Genomic DNA, 24,683 nt, shown 5'->3' with positions numbered 1-24,683 from the left:
TTGGGAATGCTCTGCATCTCATTCTGGGAAGAAGAGGTCTAGGGGTTTTCCACTCATAGGGTTCAGGTATTGCCATCCAGGTGGCATCCAAGCCCATGTTTTACTGTTCTCTGATTTTGAATCTGAGGTGATGTGGAGGCTTGATGTTGCTCTGTTCGGGTGACTTGTCCTCACTGTTCCCCTTGTGTATAGAGCTCATGGCTAGCTGGACAGCTTGCTCAGCATACTAATGCTCTGTGGCTACTCTGTACTGTAGCAATCCGAGGGTGGCTAGTTTGATCCCCGGCGAGGTCTACTCAGCTTTCCTCCTTTTGAGGTTGTTAAAATGAGCAGCGCCTTGTGTCCCTTAAGGGGGATTAGCCACGCTTTTCAAGCACAATCATGTTCATGTTGCTTGGACGCCTGTTAGCTCTAGTGTCCTTTTATGGCCTTGGCTCTTTGGAGTGTTGGCTCCTGCAAGGGGTGGTCTCTTCCCTTTAGTCGAGACTTGCAAGAGCTTCTTGCTCTTGTTATCCGTGTTATTCTCGATTTTTCCCTGGGAGGGATTTATGTTCCTGGAAGATTCTTTAATCTAATCATTTGTGGGGTCTGGGCTTCTTGTCCTGATCTTCCGGTTGCCGAGGGTTTTACTTGGCATTTTCTCTTTGTGGATCCCGCTGTGGGATGTTACCGGACCTTATAAACCTAGGACTGGCCTGGGGGTTCCAGTTTCCGGGGTACTTGGGCTTAGCCCTTGTTCTGGCTGTTCTGTTTTAAACCTTGGTAACTTCCAAGAAATGTGGAAAAACAGCACACTTGTTTGTTCTGGGACCCTGCATGAAATAATAAAGGTCTTTTATTGAATTTGGAGGCTGGAATCATTCTGTTTTTGCTGTTTTACAACTTAGCCAGATTTACTGAGAGCTGGGGCTCCTAGGGGCTTGTCTTGTGTCGGACGATACTGTTCCCTTTGAACAGCTAACTAATGTGACCTGATGGTGGGCTTTCCTGCCTAGCAAATGGAAGGTTTGCGGTTGCTCATCTGTCACTTTTGCGCCTGGTATGTGTGCTAGCACAATGGTGTTTTAAGGGGTTCTTTCCGTGTTCATCAGTGACGTGGCCTTGTGTCCTCTCGGTTCTTCTTATGAGTTCCTGTCTTTTGGGCAGGTGTTTATCAACGCTCTCCTCTTCTGGGGGCTCATTGTCCTCCTTAGAAGGTGTGGTTCCTTTTTTAGGGGCCTCTCCTGTGTTCGGAAGGTTGGAACAGATGTTTTATCTGGTTCAGGGATTGGGCTGCTCTTTGAGTTCCTTTCCATCTGGGGAACTGCTTGCTCCGCATTGAGACTTAGTTGGGTGACTTTGCTAGATCTCTTTGGGTCTAACGCCTGCTCAATTGTCTTTAGATTGAAGTGGCTGTGTCCATTCTTCCGCCCTTTTGGGGGCCAGTCTTGGGGTTCCTTTCTGTTCCCTTGCTTTCAGATCTGCGGTTGCTTGGACTGGCCCGGCTAGGTGTAGGATCTAAAATCTTTTGTTTATCCTCAGGTCTTGGGGGTGCCAGTGGACCTTTTTTTAGAGGTTCTGTGCCTCTTCCCTTTTGGGATCTGTGAGTAGGTCTGGCAGCCTGGATTGCCTGGAGTGTGTCCTCTGCCTTGGAGGTTGGGCAATCTGCTAGTTTGTTAGGCCGTTTTTTTCCTTATGGAGAGTGTTTTCTCTGTGTCTTCCTACGGATGGCAGCGTGTTACTGGACTCAGATGTTTATCTTTCTGAGTTTGCTACTTGTAAATTTTCTGTTTGCTCAGTCTCTGAGTTCTGACGTTTTGAGGACTTTGTCTTCAGCTGTCTTTTCGGTGCTGTTGCACGATATTTGGGAGATGTTTCTTCTCCTTGGTGATGCCCGGTTGCTCCTTGTGGGTTGGGCGTCGTCTCCCCTTGTTCTCGGGATCCATTCGGGTCTCTGTGGTTTTGGCCATCTTTTGAAGGGGGCTTTTCCTTTATTGGTTTTTACTGTACCTTTTGGGTATCCCTTTGGTTCACCCTTGTCCTCTCCCTTTTGGGGATTTTGGTACTGTACTAGTAAGGGTTGTTTGGGGACCGACTGCTGGGCGGCGGTTCTCCTGGAGGAGTGCTGGCTCAGTGAGTCTGCTTTGCGGTCTCTAATTAGGCCTTTGGATTATCTGCGGGTCTGTTTCCTTGGGGCCTTTTCCTTCTAGTTTATTTGCCCGGCTCCAACGAAGCGGGGTTTGGTTGTATTTTTTTCAGGCCTGGTGCACTCAGAATGGGCCGCCTATTGTACCCTCCCATTTTTGCATTCAGTGTCCTCTATAGCTTGGGTATTGTTTTCCCAAAAGTAATGAATGCAGCTGTGGACTCTTTCCGTTTATGAAGAAAAACTTATATTATGCTTACCTTATTTTTTATTCTTCTGGCACCTTTTCACCCTGGTATTCTTCTACTGTTCCTTGTTCCTCGGCAGAATGACTGGGGAATGAGGGAAGTGGGAGGAGTATTTAAGCCTTTGGCTGGGATGTCTTTGCCTCCTCCTGGGGGCCAGGTTCTTATTTCCCAAAAGTAATGAATGCAGCTGTGGACTCTTCCCATCTGAAGAAAAGAAAATTATCAGGTAAGCATAATTTAAGTTATTCACTCATAACTTCTCATTGTAACCTTTCCTTTCAGCATGACGAGAGTATCCGAAGGCACATGGAGCAGATTGAGCAAAGAAAAGAAAAAGCAGCTGAGCTGAGCAGCGGAAGACACTCTAATACAGACTATGCTCCAAAACTCACACCGTATGAGCGAAAGAAGCAGTGTTCTCTGTGCAGTGTGACAGTGAGTGATGCCAAGTACTGTTTAATCTGTGTCATCTGCTTTTGCATTAAAAGGACGGTAAAAATCAAAATTCAACTTTTATAATTCAAATAGAGCATGCAGATTTAAACAACATCCTATTTAAATGTATTATCAAATCTGCTCTGTTCCCCTGGCATCCCTTAAAGGGACCCTAAACACCTGTCTTCTAATAATCCCTAAAACCTACTTTTTCTTAATAATAAAAAAATAATAATCACTGCTGTCTTTTCTCCAACATTGGTGTGTCCGGTCCACGGCGTCATCCATTACTTGTGGGATATTCTCCTCCCCTACAGGGAAAGGCAAGGAGAGCACACAGCAAGAGCTGTCCATATAGCTCCCCCTCTGGCTCCGCCCCCCAGTCATTCTCCTTGCCGCTCTGAAAAGAGGGAACTTTCAGACCAATTCTGGATTTAAAAATTCTAAACAAATTTCTCAGAGTTCCATCGTTCAAAATGGAAACCATTCGAACAATTTTACCTACAATCCAGGAGGGTCAATATATGACTACCGTGGATTTAAAGGATGCGTATCTACATATTCCTATCCACAAAGATCATCATCAGTTCCTAAGGTTCACCTTTATGGACAAACATTATCAGTTCGTGGCTCTCCCATTCGGACTAGCCACTGCTCCCAGAATTTTCACAAAGGTGCTCGGGTCCCTTCTAGCAGTTCTAAGACCAAGGGGCATTGCAGTGGCACCTTATCTGGACGACATTCTAATTCAAGCGTCGTCTCTTTCCAAGGCAAAGGCTCATACAGACATTGTTCTAGCCTTTCTCAGATCTCACGGGTGGAAGGTGAACGTAGAAAAGAGTTCCCTGTCTCCGTCGACAAGAGTTCCCTTTTTGGGAACAATAATAGATTCTTTTGAAATGAAGATCTTCCTGACAGAAGTCAGAGAGTCAAAGCTTCTAAACGCTTGTCAAGTTCTTCTCTCTATTCTGCAGCCTTCCATAGCTCAGTGCATGGAAGTAGTAGGGTTGATGGTTGCAGCAATGGACATAGTTCCTTTTGCTCGAAGTCATCTAAGACCATTACAACTGTGCATGCTCCAGTAGACAGGATCACCTGTCTCAGGGAATGAGTTTCTGCAGACCAAAGTGGGTCATTGTCACGACCGACGCCAGTCTATCAGGCTGGGGCGCGGTCTGGGATTCCCTGAAAACTCAGGGTTTATGGTCTCGGGAAGAGTCTCTTCTCCCGATCAACATCCTGGAACTGAGAGCGATATTCAATGCTCTCCGGGCTTGGCCTCATCTAGCGAAGGCCGGATACATAAGATTCCAGTCAGATAACATGACGACTGTAGCTTACATCAACCATCAGGGAGGAACAAGGAGTTCCTTGGCGATGAGAGAGGTATCCAATATCATCAAATGGGCGGAGGATCACTCCTGCCACCTATCTGCAATCCACATCCCGGGAGTAGACAACTGGGAGGCGGATTATCTGAGTCGTCAGATTTTCTATCCGGGGGAGTGGGAACTCCACCCGGAGGTGTTTGCCCAGTTGACTCAATTATGGGGCATTCCAGACATGGATCTGATGGCGTCTCGTCAGAACTTCAAGGTTCCTTGCTACGGGTCCAGATCCAGGGATCCCAAGGCCACTCTAGTGGATGCATTAGTGGCGCCTTGGTCGTTCAACCTAGCTTATGCGTTTCCACCGTTCCCTCTCCTTCCCAGGCTTGTAGCCAGGATCAAACAGGAGAAGGCCTTGGTGATTCTGATAGCTCCTGTGTGGCCGCGCAGGACTTGGTATGCAGACCTGGTGAATATGTCATCGGCTCCACCATGGAAGCTACCTTTGAGACAGGATCTTCTAGTACAAGGTCCATTCGAACATCCACATCTAATTTCTCTGCAGCTGACTGCTTGGAAATTGAACGTTTGATTTTATCCAAGCGTGGGTTTTCAGATTCAGTGATAGATACTCTGGTCCAAGCCAGAAAACCTGTGTCTAGAAAGATTTACCACAAAATATGGAAAAGATATATCTGTTGGTGTGAATCCAAGGGATTCTCCTGGAGTAAGATTAAAATTCCTAAGATCCTCTCCTTTCTCCAAGAAGGTTTGGATAAGGGATTGTCAGCGAGTTCTCTAAAAGGACAGATTTCTGCATTATCTGTCTTGTTATACAAACGACTGGCAGCTGTGCCAGAGGTACAAGCTTTTGTACAGGCTTTGGTCAGAATCAAACCTGTTTACAGACCCTTGACTCCTCCTTGGAGTCTAAATTTAGTTCTTTCAGTTCCTCAGGGGGTTCCGTTTGAACCCTTACATTCCATAGATATCAAGTTGCTATCTTGGAAAGTTCTGTTTTTGGTTGCTATTTCTTCTGCTAGAAGAGTTTCTGAATTATCTGCTTTGCAGTGTTATCCACCCTATCTGGTGTTCCATTCAGATAAGTTTATTTTGCGTACCAAGCCTGGTTTTCTTCCAAGAGTTGTTTCCAACAAGAATATTAACCAGGAAATAGTTGTTCCTTCTCTGTGCCCGAATCCAGTTTCAAAGAAGGAACGTTTGTTACACAATTTAGATGTAGTCCGTGCTTTAAAGTTCTATTTAGAAGCAACAAAGAATTTTAGACAAACCTCATCCTTGTTTGTCGTTTACTCTGGTAAGAGGAGAGGACAAAAAGCTATTGCTACCTCTCTTTCTTTCTGGCTGAAAAGCATTATCCGATTGGCTTATGAGACTGCAGGACGGCAGCCTCCTGAACAAATCACAGCTCACTCCACTAGGGCTGTGGCTTCCACATGGGCCTTCAAGAACGAGGCTTCTGTTAATCATATATGTAAGGCAGCGACTTGGTCTTCTCTGCACACTTTTGCCAAATTTTACAAATTTGATATTTTTGCTTCTTCGGAGGCTGTTTTTGGGAGAAAGGTTTTGCAAGCCGTGGTGCCCTCTGTTTAGGTAACCTGATTTGCTCCCTCCCTTCATCCGTGTCCTAAAGCTTTGGTATTGGTTCCCACAAGTAATGGATGACGCCGTGGACCGGACACACCAATGTTGGAGAAAACAGAATTTATGCTTACCTGATAAATTACTTTCTCCAACGGTGTGTCCGGTCCACGGCCCGCCCTGGTTTTTTAATCAGGTTTGAAATTTTTTTATTTTTCTTTATACACTACAGTCACCACGGCACCCTATAGTTTCTCCTTTTTCTCCTAACCGTCGGTCGAATGACTGGGGGGCGGAGCCAGAGGGGGAGCTATATTTACAGCTCTTGCTGTGTGCTCTCCTTGCCTTTCCCTGTAGGGGAGGAGAATATCCCACAAGTAATGGATGACGCCGTGGATCGGACACACCATTGAAGAAAGTAATTTATCAGGTAAGCATAAATTCTGTTTTTTATATGTTCCTCTTACCCCAAACTGTTGATGGAGATTGTTTTGAAGTACAGCATTGATCCAGTGCTTGATTCTCCTATGTAAGCTGCCATATTGTAAAGTACGTTTCAGTAGCACAGTAGTCACATGCTCATGATGCAGTCACGTGACAAACACACAGCTACATTACATATACTTAGAGGCTCACATCTGTTTGCAGAGTGTGAGCTGCAGTGACTAAAGATAGAGATTTATTAGTCAGAGTATAAATGTATTTCCCCTTTTATGTATATACACATATTATGCAGCAGAACTTAAATAAAATGCTTATTAAGTACTGTTTCTAAGTTTCTAAAACAGGTTTATACTTGAAACTGCCCACAAGTTTTATGTTGTAAGAAAAGCCGTTTGCAGTGCTCTGTACTATAACACAAGAGCTTAGATACTATTCTGCCATTGTATCAAAGCTCTTGTGTTTGTGATATCCATCGGATTCTGTGACCCACATGCGCACATTGCGTTTGCAAAATCCGTTGACAGGCCCAGCTGTTCTGTCGGATTTTGAACCAGTCACGTGTGCGTTTATGAATGTAGTGACTTCACAGTTGCACATTCTGTCGGGTCGCAGATTTCGGCATGACAGCGGCAGCCCAGCACTGCAAATGGCTTTTCTTACAACATAAAACTTGTGGGCAGTTTCAAGTATAAAACTGTGGGGGAGTTAGAAACATAAAAACAGTACTTAATAAGCGTTTTATTTTAAGTTCTGCTGCATAATATGTGTATATACATAAATGGGGAAATACATTTATACTCTGACTAATAAATCTGTATCTTCAGTCACTGCAGCTCACACTCTGCAAACAGATGTGAGCCTCTAAGTATATGTAATGTAGCTGTGTGTTTGTCACGTGACTGCATCATGAGCATGTGACTACTGTGCTACTGAAACGTACGTTACAATATGACAGCTTACATAGGAGAATCAAGCACTGTACTTCAAAACAATCTCTTTCAACAGTTTGGGGTAAGAGAAGCAGATAAAATAGACAGCAGTGATTATTTTATTTTTATTAATGAAAAAGTAGGTTTTAGCAATTTTCATCCGCTGTAATATGTCCCTTTAAGATTAAGCCGAAATGGGCTCATAGGACTTCTTTAACACTCTATGGCAGCAGTGTATGCAACTTCGTATGACATTTAGAAGTTAATTGGAGAGTTGTTTAAAATGAGAGGCTGTATCTGAATCATGAAAGTTTCATTTTGACATTACTGTCCCTTTTAAGATCTCTATTTACACGTCATGGTGTATTTATTAAGCCCTCTCGCTGTAGATTTGCTTGCAAGAAGGAGCGTATAGTTACTGCTCAGCGTGAATCTAACATTTGTTTTCTGTTATTAAAGCAATTGTGTATGTGTATATCTACTGATACATAGTTACAGTGGAAATGTTGCACCCATGATACTGCACAAGCATGTAACTGATGGTATTTAATACTCATTGCTATGTAATTGTTTAGCATAAAACTATTAGCGTCTTCTGTGTTTTGTTGCTTGATTTCCCTATAAATTACTGCTCTGAATTCCTGCCTTCTAGGTTATCATAGATCTTGTATTTTTAAGTATAAGTATTTGTAATTTAATTTAAATTTTTATGCATTTTGTTACTTATGATATTAACTGATTTTGGCTCCTTGCCTTGGTATTTTTTTTTTTTTAAACTATCCTTAATATTTTCAAAGCATTGCTATAAAAGAATACAATCAGGCTTTATGAAATAAAATTCATTTGGAGGAATATTTTCTTTGAACCTTGCCTACTATAAGGAATGAGTTGTTAGCGAGTATTGGAGGCAGCACTTCACAGTCTGCTCCTAATCTTCACTTTATGAAAGACAATGCCTTTCTTTTGAGAAGTTTGTGCATCCATAGCTATTTATACATATTATATCCAGCAGTACCTTCATTATATGGCTTCATTTCACTTCTTTTAGTTAATATTGCATTATATATGAATTTTCATTCACTTTTTTGTGAACTAGAACCTTACTCTAAAACATATGCTTTGCTCACTGCGTATTTTGTGTAACATGACGTTCCCTTCAGAGATATTTCACTCCCAGTGTTTCATGTTACTTTCTTTTTCCATTCAAACACATACAATCATTCACAAATTCTCTAATACTTCTATTTAACATTTTGTTTAACAACTGCTTCCTCTGAACCTGAGTGTTTTTTTATACAAGTGAGTAAATTATTAGTGAAAATAATTAAATTCAATCTTTGTGGTCATTGCTAATCACTAATGATTCGACTAATTGTTTAACTCCATATACTTTCCATGTAGGCTTCACCAACATGTGTGTAGATGAACAACGCCACACATTGTGTGAACTCTGAATGCAATGTTCCCTTTATATTTTCCTTTCATACAGGTGGTGAGAGCCCATGATCCATTATTCCTGGGAATTACTCTTTCTTACCACTAGGAGGAGGCAAATATTTGCAAACCCCAAGAACTCTTTAAGATCCCTTCCACCTCACAGGTACCTCTGTCTTTACTTTTCCTCTGCTGAAGGTGGTTAATAGAAGATATGTATTTGAAATTAGAGAGAGGGGTTCTCAGTCTATATTGAGTACAGTGCTTGTCAGAGGGATGTATATGGGGTATGGTTTGTGGCTTCTTTTTCAACTAATATGAAATCTGTCACAGACCCTCCATACTTGGTTGCAGAGACTTGTCTTTTGCCTCATTCTATGTATCTACAATATACTCATATTCCATAACCTGAATTGTGGGAAACTGCTCCTCCGGTTGATAGGGCCATTTTCTTTCCTAAGATATAGTGAGTCCACAATGTCATCAATTACTAGTGGGAATATCACTCCTGGCCAGCAGGAGGAGAAGAAGAGCACCACAGCAAAGCTGTTAAGTGTCACTCCCCTACCCACAATCCTCAGTTATTCTCTTTTCCTTGGTGCATGGAGGAGGCAAAGTTTTGGTGTCTGAAGAAATTTGGATTTCTTTTACTTTTTTTTTATTTTACTTATTTAAGGACTTGTGAAATGTTATCACTCGATAGTGTTGAGAGTATCTTCTTCGCTATGAGGGTCTGTATATGAGGGGTGTTTAAATAATACTCAATGCCCTTACTTTCACTAAGAAAGCAATGCATGTCACAAATTGAATGTGTATTGGAGATATCGGCTCTGAAAGTGCGCTCTTTGTTAAAAGCACGGTTCTCTCCTTAGACCAATTTTGTATCTCCCTCTTCTATCTTCCATTCCTAGTCGGAGCGGTGCTGACCGTTTTTCTCTTTTAGTCGGTGTGAAAGCAGGGTTGTATTAGCAATCTCAGCCGCTGTTTGGATTTGCGCTCTTGATAAAATGTACAGGCACCATCTTTCTGAGTTACGAGAAAGGAGTGGCTCCATTTTCAGCAGGTTGCTGAAGCTGGTCACATGACACCGCCCTCTTCTCCGTCTCAGGTTACGGACAGTAGAGAACGGAGCAGTGTTGTTGACTACTGCCACCAAATGTTATAGTCTCTATAGTTGAAGGGGCTATTGTTCAAGTGTAAAAACGTTTGAGACCTGTGTGGTTTAACGGTTATGGAGAAAACTTTCTTACGGTCTATTAAAGTGACAGTGCAGAAAGATCTGCTTATATAATATTTATTTTTTTATCATACTTTGGAACAGGGATTTTGTTCCTGTGTATTATTGCTTCTTATGTCCCACACCAGTTTTATATGACTTAAAGTGACAACACAATTTTTGTGTTGTTTCTATGTGTTTTGTTCACGGATCTAGAATTCTGTTTCTATGGACATACGTCTGCTCTGCCTTGAATTAAAAAAATATTTTTTGAGTCTCTCAGTATGATCCTGTTTAGGCAATGTCACAGTTTTCTCCTTAAGCGTCCCAAGCCTTTATGGTGTCACATGCAGTGCCCTACGGTTCCTCTTAATCTCCTGGAGGAGTGTATTTGCCTGCAGATTTGGCAGCTCAGGTATCCTCTGCGGTATCTGCAGATTTATCTGCTTTTCCTTTCCTACAGGGAAAACGAAAGAGGACATTTAAAGATTCAGATTGTAAGGTTTCTGCTCTATATTCTACTACACAGGTTGCTCTCTCTCTTCTGGGGAAGAGGATTCGCAGGTAGCTTCTGAGGGTGAAATCTCAGATTTGGACAGTATAATTCCTTCATCTGATGCTGAAGTGGTCTCCTTTAGATGTATGCTTGAACACCTTGTGTATTGTTAAAGGAGGTTTTAGCTACTTGGACGACACCGATACCCCTGTCTTTGTCAACCCGTGGAAGTTTTGAAATGTTCTATGTTTTATAATGTCCTTCCTATGAGGAAGGATCTCTAGAAGTGCTATGGATTTTCACAGGAATTGGAGAAGCTAGGGATACCTTCCTCCCTGTCTCCTGTCTTTTAAAGGATTTTAAACTCCATTAAAATGCACGGCGCCTTAAGTAGAAGGAAGTATTTCTACTATGACTCAGAGAATTTCGATCCCTATAGAGAATAGATGCTCCTTTACGGATTCATGGATAAGAAGCTGGAGGTTTATTTAATCATCTGGAGAAATTCCTTGTCTTATTGGACTTGCTGTGCTAGACCACAGGGCATTGTGGTTGAAATATTGGTCAGCTGGGAAGCCTACCTGTGGCTTAGTGGTACAGCCTCAGCTTTATAGCACTGCAGATGCAGGTTCAATATCTAATTGACCAAGATATGTGCCAACCGTGGCCATATTTGGAATATATTTAATGTTTCCTCCAAGTCCAAGCTTCTGGCGCTTCCTTACAAGGATGAGATCTTGTTTGGACCTTTGTCTTGCAGATTTATCCTCTGACTTTACATGTGGAAAAAGGTATTTTCTACCACACATCAAGATTTCTTCCTCTTACCTCTCTCTACAGTCTACTGTTCGGCCCACAGCAAGCTCTAGTGGTCCGGTAGATAGCTTAGCCGTTTTGTAACCAGAGGGTTGGGATTTGAATCCAGCTACAGCTGACTTTCCCTTTACTTTTCAATGGCTCCATGTATGGAGGTAATTGGTCTGATGGTTCCATGGACCTTATCCATTTTCTCGAGTCCATTTGAGAGCTCTGCAGTTATGCATGTTCAGTCAATGGAGTGGTGACCATTCGGATCTCTCTCAGAGTTCTGTCTCAGGGCACATGTTTCCTGAGACATTCCTGGGTGATTGTGACCACGAACGCCAGCCTCCAGGGCTAAGGAGCAGTCTGGACTTTAAAGGAGCAAGGACTCATCAACATTTTGGAGTTGAGAGTGATTTTCAATGCTCTGAGGGCTTGTACTCAGTTGTCTTTAGCCAGGTTTTTCAGGTTCCAGTCGGACAATATCACCTATCTGGCTTACATCAACCACTAGGGAGGAACTTGGGGTTCCTTAGCCTTGAAGGAGGTGGCTAGGTTTGTTCAGTGGGCGGAAGCTCACAATTGCTGTCTATCTGCCATCCACATTCCAGAAGGGGTCAACTGGGAAGCGGACTTCCTGAGCAGACAGACTTTTCTTCCGGGGAGTGGGTTCTCCAGGTTCACCCTCAAATGGGGTGGGGGGGGGAACAGAGTTGAGTTTGAGTCAGGTCAGGATTCCTAGGATTTTGTCCTTTATCCAAGAAGGTCTGGAGAAGAGTTTGTTACACAACGTCTGGCAGATGTGCCATATGTTTATTTCTTTTGTCAGGCCCTGGTCAGAATCAGGCCTGTGTTTAAGTCTGTTGCTCCTCCTTGGAGCCTTAACCTTGTTCTTAAAGTTTTGCAGCAGGCTCCCTTTGAGCCTCTGCATTCCATAGATATTAAGTTATTATCTTGGAAGTTTTTGTATCTATTCTGCTCGGAGAGTTTTGGAACTCTAGGCTTTGCAGTATGATTCGCCTTATCTTATCCTTCTTGCTGATAAGGCAGATATTAGTTTGAAGTTGGGTATTATACAAAGATATAACAGTTAATATCCTTAAATCCCAATGTTTGACTCTCTCTGACTCTCTGACCTCTCCAAGAAGGTCTGGAGAAGAGTTTGTTACACAACGTCTGGCAGATGTGCCATATGTTTATTTCTTTTGTCAGGCCCTGGTCAGAATCAGGCCTGTGTTTAAGTCTGTTGCTCCTCCTTGGAGCCTTAACCTTGTTCTTAAAGTTTTGCAGCAGGCTCCCTTTGAGCCTCTGCATTCCATAGATATTAAGTTATTATCTTGGAAGTTTTTGTATCTCTTCTGCTCGGAGAGTTTTGGAACTCTAGGCTTTGCAGTATGATTCGCCTTATCTTATCCTTCTTGCTGATAAGGCAGATATTAGTTTGAAGTTGGGTATTATACAAAGATATAACAGTTAATATCCTTAAATCCCAATGTTTGACTCTCTCTGACTTGGTGGTTAGACCACCATCGTATAGTTCAAGGGGCCTCTTTTTTTCGTCCAACCTGGACTGTAATCACAACAGATGCAAGTATTTCAGGTTGGGGAGCTGTCTGGGGATCTCTGACAGCACAAGGGGTTTGGAAACCTCAAGAGGTGAGGTTACCAATCAATATTTTAGAACTCCGTGCTATTTTCAGGGCTCTTCAGGTTTGGCTTCTGTTGAAGAGAGAATCATTCATTTGTTTTCAGACAGACAATATCACAACTGTGGCATATGTCAATCATCAGGGTGGGACTCACAGTCACCTACCTATGAAAGAAGTATCTCTGATACTTTCTTGGGCGGAATCCAGCTCTTGTCTAATTTGTGTGGTACATATCCCAGGTGTAGACAATTGGGAAGCGGATTATCTCAACCTTCAGACTTTACATCCGGGGGAGTGGTCTCTCCATCCAGATGTGTTTTTTCAGATTGTTCAGATGTGGGGTCTTCCAAAAATAGATCTGATGGCCTCCCATCTAAACAAGAAACTTCCCAGGTACCTGTCAAGGTCCAGGGATCCTCAGGCGGAGTCAGTGGATGCGTTGAAAGTTCATTGGTTTTACCAACCTGCCTATATCTTTCCGCTTCTAGTTCTTCTTCCAAGAGTGATCTCCAAGATCATCAGGGAACAATTGTTTCTGGTAGCACCAGCATGGTCTCACAGGTTTTGGTATGCGGATCTTGTCTGGATGTCCAGTTGCCAACCTTGGCCACTTCCGTTAAGACCAGACCTTCTGTCTCAAGGACTGTTTTTCCATCAGGATCTCAAATCGTTAAATTTGAAGGTATGCAAATTGAACGCCTAGTGCTTAGTCATAGAGGTTTCTCTGACTCAGTGATTGATACTACGTTACAGGCTAGTAAATATGTTTCTAGGAAGATTTATTATCGAGTTTGGAAGACTTATATTTCATGGTGTTCTCATAAATTCTCCTGGCATTCTTTTAGAATTCCTAGAATTTTACAGTTGCTTCAGGATGGTTTGGATAAAGGTTTGTCTGCAAGTTCCTTGAAGGGATAAATCTCTGCTCTTTCTGTTTTATTTCACAGAAAGATTGCTAAGCTTCCTGATATTCACTGTTTTGTGCAGGCTTTGGTCCGTATCAAGCCTGTCATTAAATCAATCTCTCCTCTTTGGAGTCTTAATTTGGTTTTGAAGGCTTTACAGGCTCCTCCTTTTGAGCCTATGCATTCTTTGGATATTAAACTACTTTCTTGGAAAGCGTTCCTTTTGGCTAACTCTTCTGCTAGAAGAGTTTCCAAGCTATCTGCTCTTTCTTGTGAGTCACCTTTTCTGATTTTCCATCAGGATAAGGCAGTTTTGCGGACTTCATTTAAGTTCTTACCTAAAGTTGTGAATTCTATCAACATTAATAGGGAAATTTTTGTTCCCTCTTTGTGTCTTAATCCTAAGAATTCTTTGGAGAGATCCTTACATTCTCTGGATGTTTTATGAGCTTTGATATATTATGTTAAAGCTACTAAAGATTTGTTGTCTTTTCTGGTAATAGGAAAGGTTAGAAAGCATCCTGGTTAAAGCTTTTGATTCATCAGGCTTATTTGGAGTCGGGTGAGGCCCCGCCTCAGAAAATCACAGCTCATTCTACTAGATTCTACCGTTTTGATGTATTTGCCTCTTCGGAAGCAGTTTTTGGTAGAAAAGTTCTTCAGGCAGCTGTTTCAGTTTGATTCCTCTGCTTATGTTTTAAGTTTTTTCTTTTCAATTATGAGAAAAACTTATTTTTTTGGATGTGGATTTAATTTTTTCAGCGGAAAATGGCTGTTTTTATTTTTATCCCTCCCTCTCTAGTGACTCTTCTGTGGAGTACTACATCTTGGGTATTACTATCCCATACGTCTTTAGCTCATGGACTCTTGCCAATTACATGAAAGAAAACATAATTTATGTAAGAACTTACCTGATAAATTAATTTCTTTCATATTGGCAAGGGTCCATGAGACCCACCCTTTTTATGGTGGTTATGTTTTTTTGTATAAAGCACAATTATATTTTGAGTTCCTTTTTTTGATGCTTTTTACTCCTTTTTCTATCACCCCACTACTTGGCTATTTGTTAAACTGAATTGTGGGTGTGGTGAGGGGTGTATTAATAGGCATTTTGAGGTTTGGGAAACTTTGCCCCTCCTAGTAGGATTGTATATCCCATACGTCACTAGCTGGATAAATTATGTTTTTCTGGAGGTTAGATGGTTAATGCTGGGGTTTTTCCTGTTAGAACCTTCAATTTCTATTTTCCCTTCAGTTGCTCTTTGCATAGAGGTGTCAGATCGTATGCTTGTGGCCTTGGTTGTTATTCTGTCTATTCGCTTTTCTATGATCTTTCTTAACTTTGTATTCTTTACAATGATACAGGGTTCTGTCTCTGTTGTCTCTGACAATCCATTTGCTTTTCAGAACAAGTTTGTTTCTGTCTTAGTGGCTGAACTATTAGCTCTTTATGTTGGGGGCTTCTTTTTGTTCATGCTTCTTGATCTGTAATCTACATATTCAATGGTTGGGGACCATCTGTGAGTTTCAGAAGGGCATAAGGAGTTTGGTCTCCTCGGAGGCGAGGTTACCTATTAATATTTTTATCTCCATTCATTATTTATGGCCTTTCAGGATTGGTATATTTTTAATAGAATCTTTTCTCTGTTTTCTGATTGGATTATATTACATCTGTATCTTATGTCTTATCATCAGGGGGGAATTTGAGTTCCCTACTAATGAGGATAGTATTTTAAATTTCCTGGGTAGGAATTTTCTTCTGCTATTCTAGGACTGAATAGCTGGAAGAAGTTTTTGCTCAGTCTTCAGTTTTTTTCCACCTGGAATAGCGGTATCTTCATTTGGTTATGTTCCATCAAACTGTAGTACTTTTGGGTCACTCGGATAATATCTCTGATAGCTTCCTGCTTCAATCTCGTTTTTACCAGGTACTGTGTAGGTCCAGGGATCTTTGAACTCTGTTTGTGGATGCTCTAGTCGTTCAGTGGTTATATTGGTTAGCCAATATATTTCTACCTCTGTTTTTTTTTTTTTTGTCAGGATTACTCAGGGAAAAGCTTTGGTGGTTCTGTTTACTCCATCTTGTCCCTGCAGTATTTGGTTTACATATCTGGGTCAGATGTCCAGTTTCATTCCTTGGCTGCTTCTTTGCATCCAGATCTTCTATTTAAGTCCTTTCTATCAGGAATCTAGTTCTCTGGACTTGATGGTTTGGAGATTCAATTAGATAATTATTAGTTTATTATTAGTTTCTGAGTTTCTTTTTCAGGCTTGTTAGTATGTTATTTAAAGGTCTGGAAGGCCTTTATTTATTGATTTTCTTTATCCAGTTCTGACTATATTCTTAGGTTAGTTTGGATAAGAGTTTATCTGCATGTTCTTTAAAAGGTCACTTTTCTTTCCTTTTTTTTATGTTCTGTAAGAAGATTGCTAATCTTTCACATACATTAGATCAATTATTAAGAAATTATAACAAACGATACTTAGTAGAAAACAACTATAACTTGTAACAACACTTATGATCCTATGTTGGGAAATACAGTTTATAACATGTAGTGGGGATCGACTTGGGGAGTAACATGAATGAACACAAAACAGGGAAAAGTCGGTATGTTAATGATACATGCATTTGAATAAAATGGGATTTTTTGATGTGTTGATACTTTACAAGTTCAATATGTGGGGAATATTTACATATCCCACAATGATATTATATCTAACATTGTTGCAATCGATTCAAGTTATTCTTATATTTCTATGTTATACATTTGCAGCTCCTATAACGATATAAGTATGTTTCTATTTATTCTGCTTTTTAGATAGTTTAACAATATCCTTTCTGATTGGGTGAACAGAAGGAGTGTCATAATGGCCACTTGTGATTGGTTAGTTTGTATATAAAAGCTAGTGCTTCCATTCCAGTAACAGGTGCCTGATGAAACAGCTAGTATAGCTGAGAAACGCGTTGTTAGTTATTTTATACACTTTGGGTGAGTGCCTTTCACCCTTAGTTTTTATACTTAGTTTTTTAATAAATTTATTTGAATATACTGAAAGCCTGTGCTTGTTTTTCTTCTTTCCGGAGCTGACACTGGGAGTTTGTGTCCATCTTTCCCTGGCCTGGGAACAGTGAGCTGGGACACTGCAAGATCCCAGTAGGCTCTACTCAGTACAAGTGGGTGCTGCCTATTTTATGAGTATAATACCTACTCAAGACTTTTGTATTCTCTTATGACCATTACAGTATTTCACTAGGAGGGCTGTTTCCTTGTGATTTTTTTTCACAGAATCCTTGTCCTGGTTTTGGTTTTGGGCCTGGGAGCAGTGAGCTGGAACACTGGTAATTTTCCAGTAAGCCTGACTCAACACAAGTGGGTGCTGCCACTTTTGTGAGTATAATACCAACTAAAGATTCTTGTGTATATATCCCCACCTTGTCATCACAGTAATATACTAGGAGGCGCCCTCTGTTTTGTTATCTCTATTCACAGATTCTTCTCTTCAATCTTTCTGTCATTCTTGGTTCAGTCCTAGCCTGGCCTAGAATTAAGCCTGCTATTTTTCATTTTCTTTGTCTTCTTGGAACCTTTATATTGGTCTTGAGGTTTTTGCAGGTTTCTCCCTTTGAGCCTGTGTCGATATTAACTTCTTTCCAGAAGTTTTTTGTTTCATTTAGCTATTTCTTATGATAGATGTTCTTTTCTTTATTTCTTTTCTCCTTATTTTATTTATAATAAGTTGATGCTTTCTGACTTTATTTTAGTTGGGGCTTTGTTGTTCCTTCTTAATGTCTTATTTCCATAGAATTATTCTGAGTGGCCTATTTATTTTGGATTCAGTTAGAGCTTTGCAGGGTTTTGTTGACACTACTAAGGTTTTTCAGACAACATTTTAGTTTGTTTGTTCCTTTTTCTGGTTATATGTCCTTTTTTTCTACTGTTTCTTTGGCTTCTTGGTTGAAACTCTTGATTTATACAGTTTTATTGGAGGCAGGTAAGCCTCCATCCAGATGGTTTTATGTTCTTTCTTTCAGTTACCTTTTCTTGTTTTTCTGATTGTTTTATCAGTAGACAAATTTCTCTAGTTAGTTATTTGGTCTTACTTGCTTATTTTTTCTACCTTTCTAATGTTTTGCATCTTCTGTGACAGCCTTTGGTAGGTTATTCTTCAGGCAGTTGTTTCAGGTTAATTTGTCTAACCTGTTGTTTACTTTTTATTGCCTTTTTAAAGCAACTTTCTAATTTACTCCTATTATCAAATTTTCTTCATTCTCTTGGTATCTTTATTTGAAATGCAAAAATGTAAGTTTAGATGCCGGCCCATTTTTGGTGAACAACCTGGGTTGTTCTTGCTGATTGGTGGATAAATTCATCCACCAATAAAAAAGTGCTGTCCAGAGTTCTGAATCATTAAAAAAGCTTAGATGCCTTCTTTTTTAAATAAAGATAGCAAGAGAACGTATAAAAATTGATAATAGGAGTAAATTAGAAAGTTGCTTAAAATTGCATGCTGCATCTGAATAACGCAAGAAAAAAATTTGGGTTCAGTGTCCCTTTAACCCCTTAATGACCGGACCATTTTTCAATTTTCTTACCCTTAATGACAATGGCTATTTTTGCATTTCTGCAATGTTTGTGTTTAGCTGTAATTTCCCTCTTACTCATTTACTGTACCCACACATATTATATACTGTTTTCTCCAACATAGGTGTGTCCGGTCCACGGCGTCATCCTTACTTGTGGGATATTCTCTTCCCCAACAGGAAATGGCAAAGAGCCCAGCAAAGCTGGTCACATGATCCCTCCTAGGCTCCGCCTTCCCTGTCATTCTCTTTGCCGTTGTACAGGCAACATCTCCACGGAGATGGCTTAGAGTTTTTTTTAGACTCCTTAGAAATGAGGATTTTTCTGACAGAGGCCAGAAAATCAAAACTTCTAAACTCTTGTCAAATACTTCATTCTGTTCCTCTTCCTTCCATAGCGCAGTGCATGGAAGTAATAGGTTTGATGGTAGCGGCAATGGACATAGTTCCTTTTGCGCGAATTCATCTAAGACCATTACAACTGTGCATGCTCAGTCAGTGGAATGGGGACTATACAGACTTGTCTCCGACGATACAAGTAGATCAGAGGACCAGAGATTCACTCCGTTGGTGGCTGTCCCTGGACAACCTGTCACAGGGGATGAGCTTCCGCAGACCAGAGTGGGTCATTGTCACGACCGACGCCAGTCTGGTGGGCTGGGGCGCGGTCTGGGGACCCCTGAAAGCTCAGGGTCTTTGGTCTCGGGAAGAATCTCTTCTCCCGATAAATATTCTGGAACTGAGAGCGATATTCAATGCTCTCAAGGCTTGGCCTCAGCTAGCAAAGGCCAAGTTCATACGGTTTCAATCAGACAACATGACGACTGTTGCGTACATCAACCATCAGGGGGGAACAAGGAGTTCCCTGGCGATGGAAGAAGTGACCAAAATCATTCAATGGGCGGAGACTCACTCCTGCCACTTGTCTGCAATCCACATCCCAGGAGTGGAAAATTGGGAAGCGGATTTTCTGAGTCGTCAGACATTTCATCCGGGGGAGTGGGAACTCCATCCGGAAATCTTTGCCCAAATTACTCAATTGTGGGGCATTCCAGACATGGATCTGATGGCCTCTCGTCAGAACTTCAAGGTTCCTTGCTACGGGTCCAGATCCAGGGATCCCAAGGCGACTCTAGTAGATGCACTAGTAGCACCTTGGACCTTCAAACTAGCTTATGTATTCCCGCCGTTTCCTCTCATCCCCAGGCTGGTAGCCAGGATCAATCAGGAGAGGGCATCGGTGATCTTGATAGCTCCTGCGTGGCCACGCAGGACTTGGTATGCAGACCTGGTGAATATGTCATCGGCTCCACCATGGAAGCTACCTTTGAGACGAGACCTTCTTGTTCAAGGTCCTTTCGAACATCCGAATCTGGTCTCACTCCAACTGACTGCTTGGAGATTGAACGCTTGATCTTATCAAAGCGAGGGTTCTCAGATTCTGTCATTGATACTCTTGTTCAGGCCAGAAAGCCTGTAACTAGAAAAATTTACCACAAAATATGGAAAAAATATATCTGTTGGTGTGAATCTAAAGGATTCCCTTGGGACAAGGTAAAAATTCCTAAGATTCTATCCTTTCTTCAAGAAGGTTTGGAGAAAAGATTATCTGCAAGTTCCTTGAAGGGACAGATTTCTGCCTTGTCTGTGTTACTTCACAAAAAGCTGGCAGCTGTGCCAGATGTTCAAGCCTTTGTTCAGGCTCTGATTAGAATCAAGCCTGTTTACAAACCTTTGACTCCTCCTTGGAGTCTCAATTTAGTTCTTTCAGTTCTTCAGGGGGTTCCGTTTGAACCCTTACATTCCGTTGATATTAAGTTATTATCTTGGAAAGTTTTGTTTTTGGTTGCAATTTCTTCTGCTAGAAGAGTTTCAGAATTATCTGCTCTGCAGTGTTCTCCTCCTTATCTGGTGTTCCATGCAGATAAGGTGGTTTTACGTACTAAACCTGGTTTTCTTCCGAAAGTTGTTTCTAACAAAAACATTAACCAGGAGATAGTCGTGCCTTCTTTGTGTCCGAATCCAGTTTCAAAGAAGGAACGTTTGTTGCACAATTTGGATGTTGTTCGTGCTCTAAAATTCTATTTAGATGCTACAAAGGATTTTAGACAAACATCTTCCTTGTTTGTTGTTTATTCTGGTAAAAGGAGAGGTCAAAAAGCAACTTCTACCTCTCTCTCTTTTTGGATTAAAAGCATCATCAGATTGGCTTATGAGACTGCCGGACGGCAGCCTCCTGAAAGAATCACAGCTCATTCCACTAGGGCTGTGGCTTCCACATGGGCCTTCAAGAACGAGGCTTCTGTTGATCAGATATGTAAGGCAGCGACTTGGTCTTCACTGCACACTTTTACTAAATTTTACAAGTTTGATACTTTTGCTTCTTCTGAGGCTATTTTTGGGAGAAAGGTTTTGCAAGCCGTGGTGCCTTCCATCTAGGTGACCTGATTTGCTCCCTCCCTTCATCCGTGTCCTAAAGCTTTGGTATTGGTTCCCACAAGTAAGGATGACGCCGTGGACCGGACACACCTATGTTGGAGAAAACAGAATTTATGTTTACCTGATAAATTACTTTCTCCAACGGTGTGTCCGGTCCACGGCCCGCCCTGGTTTTTTAATCAGGTCTGATAATTTATTTTCTTTAACTACAGTCACCACGGTATCATATGGTTTCTCCTATGCAAATATTCCTCCTTTACGTCGGTCGAATGACTGGGGAAGGCGGAGCCTAGGAGGGATCATGTGACCAGCTTTGCTGGGCTCTTTGCCATTTCCTGTTGGGGAAGAGAATATCCCACAAGTAAGGATGACGCCGTGGACCGGACACACCGTTGGAGAAAGTAATTTATCAGGTAAACATAAATTCTGTTTTTCTCGCCATTAAATGGTCTTTCTAAAGATACCATTATTTTCATCATATCTTATAATTTACTATAAAAATAAATATAAAATATGAGGAAAAAATGGAAAAAAACACACTTTTTCTAACTTTGACCCCCAAAATCTGTTACACATGTACAACCACCAAAAAACATCCATTCTAAATAGTTTCTAAATTTTGTCCCGAGTTTAGAAATAACCAATGTTTACATGTTCTTTGCTTTTTTTTTGCAAGTTATAGGGCAAGAAATACAAGTAGCACTTTGCTATTTCCAAACCACTTTTTTTCAAAATTAGCGCTAGTTACATTGGAACACTGATATCTTTCAGGAATCCCTGAATATCCATTGACATGTTTATATTTTTATTTAGAAGACATCCCAAAGTATTGATCTAGGCCCATTTTGGTATATTTCATGCCACCATTTTACCGCCAAATGCGATCAAATAAAAGAAATTGTTGATTTTTTCACAAATTTTTTCACAAACTTTAGGTTTCTCGCTGAATTTATTTACTAACAACTTATGCAATTATGGCATAAATGGTTGTAAATACTTCTCTGGGATCCCCTTTGTTCAGAAATAGCAGACATATATGGCTTTGGCGTTGCTTTTTGGTAATTAGAAGGCCGCTAAATGCCGCTGCACACCACACGTGTATTATGCCCAGCAGTGAAGGGGTTAATTAGGGAGCTTGTAGGGAGCTTTTAGGTTTAATTTTAGCTTTAGTTTAGTGTAGTAGACAACCCAAAGTATTGATCTAGGCCCATTTTGGTATATTTCATGCCACCATTTCACCGCCAAATACGATCAAATAAAAAAAACTGTAAAATTTTTCACAATTTTAGGTTTCTCACTGAAATTATTTACAAACAGCTTGTGCAATTATGGCACAAATGGTTGTAAATGCTTCTCTAGGATCCCCTTTGTTCAGAAATAGCAGACATATATGGCTTTGGCTTTGCTTTTTGGTAATAATAAGGCCGTTAAATGCTGCTGCGCACCACACTTGTAATATGCCCAGCAGTTAAGGGGTTAATTAGGTAGCTTGTAGGGTTAATTTTTAGCTTTAGTGTAGAGATCAGCCTCCCACCTGACACATCCCACCCCCTGATCCCCCCATGACCCCCCCCATGACCCCCCTCAAACAGCTCTCTTCCCTCCCCCACCTCACAATTGTCATCGCCATCTTAAGTACTGGCAGAAAGTCTGCCATTACTGAAATAAAAAGCATTTATTATTTTTTTTTAATTTTTTTTCATACAGTGTGCAGTGATGGATCCCCCTTACCCCACAACCTCCCTGATCCCCCCCATACATTTCCCTAACCATCCCCATCTACCTATTTGCCGCCATCTTGGGTACTGGCAGCTGTCTGCCAGTACCCAATTTGCCCCCAAAAATTGTTTTATTTTACTTTTTTTATATTAAAAATGTGTTTTCTGTAGTGTAGCAGGCCCCCCTGAACAATCTACATACCTCCCCCTCCCAGATCCCTTACTAAACAACTGAGACACCACTTAATCGGCATCAGTTTTTTTTTTTTACTTAACTGCATATTTTGCATGCACGCGCACGCGAGCGCACCACCCCCCCCCCGCCCCCCCCGGCCGCAACCGCACACAAAGCAATATCCGATCCTGAATGATTGGAAAGTAAGAAACATCATAACAAGCTCCAGGAAGCTGCTCCCACCCACCAATATAACCGAATGATTTGCAATCAATAGCCGATGCAGAGAGGGCCACAGAGTGGCCCTTTCTGCATCGGTGGGTAAAATAGGGGATTGCAGTGAGGCATCACTACAATCCCTTGGAAGCAGCTGGAAGCAATCATGATCGCTTCCAGCACTTCAAACAACAGAGGACGTCCCAGGTACGTCAATTGTCGTTAAGGGGAGTTTTTTCTATGACGTACCTGGTACGTCCTCTGTCATTAAGGGGTTAAGGCTCTTTTGGGGTTGTGGATTACATTTTTCAGTGAAAATATAAGTTTTTTAGATCCTACCCTTTTCTATTATTTCTCGTTGACTCCACAGCTTGGGTATTTGTTCTTGAGAGTAATGGATTGTGCACTCTCACCACCTGTATGAAAAAAAACACAATTTATGCTTACCAGATAAATTAATTTCTTTCATGGTGGTGAGAGTCCACGAGACCCCACCCTGTTTTGTTCTGTGTTGTTTTTTTTATTTTGTTTTTTTTTTCCCTGTTTTGAGTACCTTTTTTTTTTCATACTCCTTTTTACTACCACATTTTGCTTTGCTATACGGTTAGACTGAGGTACCTGTGAGGTGTAATGGTTTTTATAAAGTTTTTGGGGTTTTGGGAATCTTTGCCTCCTCCTAGTGGTAAGGAAGAGTAATTCCCATGAGTATTGAAGTTTGGACTCTCACCGCCATGAAAGAAATTAATTTATTAGGTAAGCAGTTTCTCAGCAGAGAAGGTAATAATATTTTATTTTGCTCAAGCTGCTTTTAGAAACTTTTTATCTTAAACTTTTATTGTCTAATTTCTCTCTCTATTTTCTTTCTTGCAACTCTGAGCCCAGTATTGTGCCTAGAAAATGTCCCCTTTGCTCTAATACTGCATGGGAAGATGAGAATCTCTGCTCTGCCTGTATTGGCAAAATATATGGAGGTAACTTCTCTATGAAGCCAAGTAGTTCAGAAGCTATACCTTAATCTGAAGATGAATTTGGTGTTTGTGATTTCCTTCGTAAAGGTGGAGAGAGTCCACGATCCATTACTCCTGGGAATTATACTCCTGGCCAGTAGGATGAGGCAAAGAAATTAGTCTTGTCTTTGCCTTCGCATGAGGAAAGTAAAGAAGGAAGGTTCTTCAGGTGTTTGTGAGGGCCAATTTACCCTCAGAGAGCTACAGTCTGGACAGGGGGATGTCATTGGAGTTTGGGTAGTGGCACAAGAACACCCTATGGGAGTTAGTTGCAGGCCTGCCACAGGTGTCACAGGGACTAGTCCCTAGCCTCCTCCTGTTGGTTCAACGTTATACTGCATATATATATAGAGAGAGAGATCCTCTGCTGCCACGTGTACAGCACTGGATTTGCTATCTACTAGAAACAGTTTTTTTCTGCTTATGGTAGGATCGGTACCTATCAGGTAAGTGTGGGGGCTGTTTTGGCACCTGTTTAGCATATAGGCTATTAGTTGGTACTCTTTTATAGGTATATCATAGCCTGGGGACTTTTATGTCAAGCATTTTATGCATGGGTTTAAAAGTACCTTATTTTCGCCCTATGTAGACAATGATGTGAGTTAAGTTTTTATTTTTTTCAAACACTGGTTTATATGCTCACATCATTTGTTTTCATGTGTCAACATTTTTTCCAAACCTTGGCGCGATTACACTCGTCATCTGTTTCGCACATTAATAATGTGTACATGCTGGGTTTTCGCACTCTTAGTAATATGGGAATGTCTGTGTGATCGGCCTGTCATCAGGTTAGCGCTGGATTATTAACTCTCCTAAAGCCTGCTTTAGCCTCTAGTGAGGGGGTAAGATTTCATTGCTTCCAAGAGCTGCTTTATTTGGGCGTAAGATTACTTATTACTTATACTCTGTATCTTGATTTGTCTTCATTACC

The 24,683-nt window shown here is 41.2% G+C and overlaps 1 protein-coding gene across 1 annotated transcript in view; it reads left to right on the top strand.

Annotated features, from left to right (window-relative positions):
• SCAPER (S-phase cyclin A associated protein in the ER) overlaps positions 1-24,683 on the top strand; it is a 907,354-nt gene that overhangs the window by 407,230 nt on the left and 475,441 nt on the right. The window contains exon 18 of the mRNA XM_053719295.1: positions 2,656-2,808. Coding sequence (XP_053575270.1) covers positions 2,656-2,808 — 153 coding nt within the window. The remainder of the gene's footprint in view (positions 1-2,655; positions 2,809-24,683) is intronic.

This window comes from Bombina bombina, chromosome 6, assembly GCF_027579735.1.
Source record: "Bombina bombina isolate aBomBom1 chromosome 6, aBomBom1.pri, whole genome shotgun sequence".
Classification (NCBI taxonomy): Eukaryota; Metazoa; Chordata; class Amphibia; order Anura; family Bombinatoridae; genus Bombina; species Bombina bombina.
Note: the sequence above shows the minus strand (reverse complement) of the source record. Positions and strands in the feature narration are given on the sequence as shown.